Below are 3,593 nucleotides of genomic sequence, written 5' to 3'. Positions count from 1 at the left end.
TAAAAACAGAAATACCACGTGATCCAGTAGTTGTACTACTGGATATTTACCCAAAGAATGTGAAAACAGTGAAAAAAAGAAACATTCACCCCAGTGTTTACTGCAGCATTATTTACAATAGTTCATGTATGGAAGCAGGCCAAGTGTCCATACATAGAGGAATACAGAAAAAAAAGCATGGTACGTTCAATGGGATATTACTAAGCCATAAAAACAACAGAAATCTTGCTATTTGCAACAACATGTACGGAGCTAGAGAGTATGATGGTAAGTGAAATAATCAGTCAGAGAAAGACAAATACCATATGATTTCTTCATATGTGGAATTTAAGAAACTAACAAAAGTAAAAGGAAAAAGTGACAAAGGAAAAAAACAGACTCTTATCTATAGAGAACACACTGCTGGTTCCCAGAGGGGAGTTGGGGGGGATGGGGGGAAATGGGTGAAGGGGATTAGGATTACACTCATTCTGATGAACACTGAGTGGTATATAGAATTGCTGAATCCCTATACTTTACACCTGAAAGTAATATAACATTGTATGTTAACTATCCTGAATCTTAAAATAAATTCAGAACACTGAAATTTATAGTTTTTGGTTTATGTGTTTTTCTTTTCTAAAAGCTCCTTTAATTAAGTGATTGCACTGTGAATACTGTATTTTCATGAGTGTAGCATGGTGCTTGGATCCAGGCAGGTGCTAAGTGACTGTTTGGTGAGTGAATCTATGTTAATGCAAGTCAGATGGAGGGGGTATTCAGATGTTTCAGTGTCCTGTGGTTTCTGTGATGGCTACTTGTTTTCCCCTAAGAGTAGTGGTGAACTGGTGGTTGCTGATGCTTTTACACAGGCAATCGTGGGGGAATCTGGACAAGCAAATAGAGCAACTGTTAAAAAGAAAACGTTGGGCCCAAAATGGCACCTTGGGCCAGACCAAGTCCCTAAACCTTACTTAATCCCTAACCTCTCCCTGAAATGTTCACCAGTCAGTTAGGAATTCTCTGGTCAGCAGCAGTGAGGTACTCTGTCACATGGGCCCTCTCCATCCCCAAGGAGGGGAGATCATCTGCATGGTAAGACCCCTGCTCTCCTAATTAAGGGAAGGTGACCTTCCCTGAAACACTCCTTTCTCTTCTTTGCCAACTTCCTTGCTACGAAATCTTCCCATTTGCAACCATCTTTAGAGCTCCCCTCTACCTGCCAGATGGGATGCTGTCTGATTCTTGAATCACTTAATAAAACCAATTAGATCTTCAAATTTACCTTGTTGATTTTGTTTTTTAACATAAACAGTGAGAAGTCAGATATGTGAAGGAGCTGGGGTGTGAGTGAGATGGGGAAGGAAATACACGGGGAGTGTCACAAGGGCAGGAGGGATAGAGTGAAAGCAGGTTCCAGGGCTGGGTGCTGGGGATCCTTGCGTTTTCATGGGTTACTGTCTGGATGAGAAGAAAATGTAGGAGAGGTAGGGTCAGTTTCCATGCTACACAGGACTCGTTATGTAGCATCTAAACTAGGGGATGTGGAGCAGGATGGAAGCTGGTGACAGGAAGAAACTGGAAGTCAGAGAGGAGAATCAGACCAAGAGGGGAAGTGAGAGTCTGAGTAGGTGTCCAGGGTTCAGGGAGGAGCACATTTGCATTGTCGCAGAGATTCAGGGAAGGGTGGTGTGTAGAGAAGGAAGTCAGAAGAGAGGGGCTGTGTGTGGGGTAGGTTTGCTAGAAAATAGGTCAAAGACCAACTTTGTAAGAGAAAGAACATCTGCAAATACAATGCTGTTCCTGCAACTTGTGTTGCTGGTGGTTCTCCTCCCAGGTGGTGACAGTGAAGATGGTGAGGACTCTGGCCCTGCCCAGTGGGTGCATGTGTGTTTTGTGTGTGTGTGTGTGTGTACATCTCTTTATGTGTCTGTGTCTGTTTATGTGTGTCTGTGTGTTTCTGCCCATCTGTGTGTGTTTGTGTAAGTCTGTGTGTTTGTGATGTGTGTACATGTGCTTGTGTGCATTTGAATATGTGTATATGTACGTGTGTATAGGTGCCTTGTGCGTCTCTGTGCATGTGCGTGTGTGTATGTGTGTGTGTATGTGTGTGTGTGTCTGTTTGTATATGTGCATATGTGTGTGTATGTGTGTACATCTCTGTGTGTGTCTGTATGTGTGTATTTGTGTCTCTGTGTGTGTGCACTCATGGTCTGAGTTCCCCGATGCATAACTGTGGAGGGAGAGTGTCAGCCTGGTTCCTTCCTGAGCATCCCTGACCCCAGGGCCCTGTGCTCTTCTGAAGGTTGGATATGAAGCTCGGTGATCTGGAGCAGCAACTGTCTCCTGAGACAACTATGGCTTCTCTGGCCTCCAGATTTTGGTTGTCCGCCCTCTCACCTTCTTCTCCAATCTTTCTCCTTCCCAATGCTATCCACATTCAATGTTTATCTGTCCTTTATCCACAGCCTTCCAGGAGCCAATCTCCTTCCGAATCCTCCTGACCACATCTTTTTACAACCGTTCCTGGACACAAAAGCAAGGCTCAGCTTGGTTGGATGAGATACAGACTCATGCCTGGGACAGTAAGACTGGGGCTTTCATTTATCTGCAGCCTTGGTCTAAAGGCAACTTCAGCAAGAAGGAGCTGTTGGAAGTACAAGAGTTATTCTACACATACTCCATTAGATCTCCTTTAATATATCATAACCATGTCAGCCAATGGCAGCTTGAATGTGAGTTCAGTTCATTTCAGGGGTGGGATGGAGGTGTAAGGTATGTGTATCTCCTTGAGTTCCTTCTTTCTCTAGGAAATGAACTGCACTGTCTTCTGAACCTCACCTCTCTCTATCTGAAATTGAATCACACCCATCTGGGCAGGGGGTAGAAACCAGACTGTGATTCTTGAAAAGCTTCACATTTTCTTTAGCTTCCCCCTCTTCTCATTGACCACAGGCTCTGCTCTCCTGTCTCCCACTAGTGTCTCCCATGACCATCACTTTCCCTGGCCTCCAACAAGGCACCCTTGCTCCCTCACTTGTGACTGACTTTGAACTGTGCTTTCTCCCCATTCAATCCCAGCAGTGATGTCTATTTGTTCCTTGTACCCCATTGCACTCCCTTCACCCTAGATTGTTTTTACCCCAGCTCTCCTGCTGAGTCATTCCCTATTCTCTGCCCAAACCCTTCATGTCTCTCTTCCAACATTCGCTCCCTCCTCAATCATTCACCTTTGCCTCTGCCTGCTGCAACCACCTCTTCCCCTTTGTCTGAACCTCCCCTCAAGTCAAACTTTGCTCCATTCCCTCCAATCCCCAAATTTACCCTTCTACATCCAGCATCCTTGGCTTGCACTCACCTCATTTCATCTCCTTCACTCCCTCTGTATTGTAACTCACAGTCTCTCTTCCCCAGATCCCTTCCAGGTACAGCTGGTGTTAGGCTGTGATTCCCACTTTGGAAAAGCATCAGTAGGCTTCATGCGGATTGCTTATCAAGGATCAGATCTCGTGAGTTTCCAGAACACATCATGGTGGCCATCTCCAAAGGGAGGAAGTAGGGCTCAGCAGGTCTGCACAGTATTCAATCAGTACCTTGTTTTCGATGAAATAGTA

The 3,593-nt window shown here is 45.0% G+C and overlaps 1 protein-coding gene across 1 annotated transcript; it reads left to right on the top strand.

Moving 5' to 3' along the window:
* Window positions 1–1,773: 1,773 nt before the first annotated feature.
* LOC116629760 (T-cell surface glycoprotein CD1a-like) lies at window positions 1,774–3,568 on the top strand (the record flags this gene model as incomplete). The annotated part of the gene is made up of 3 exons (XM_032399986.1): window positions 1,774–1,834; window positions 2,448–2,714; window positions 3,394–3,568. Coding segments are annotated over exons 1-3 (503 nt in total), but the record flags the coding sequence as incomplete, so codon positions are not given.
* Between the last annotated feature and the right edge of the window lie 25 nt (window positions 3,569–3,593).

Source organism: Phoca vitulina, unplaced genomic scaffold (assembly GCF_004348235.1).
Source record: "Phoca vitulina isolate PV1807 unplaced genomic scaffold, GSC_HSeal_1.0 scaffold2809, whole genome shotgun sequence".
In the NCBI taxonomy this organism is placed as follows: Eukaryota; Metazoa; Chordata; class Mammalia; order Carnivora; family Phocidae; genus Phoca; species Phoca vitulina.
Note: the sequence above shows the minus strand (reverse complement) of the source record. Positions and strands in the feature narration are given on the sequence as shown.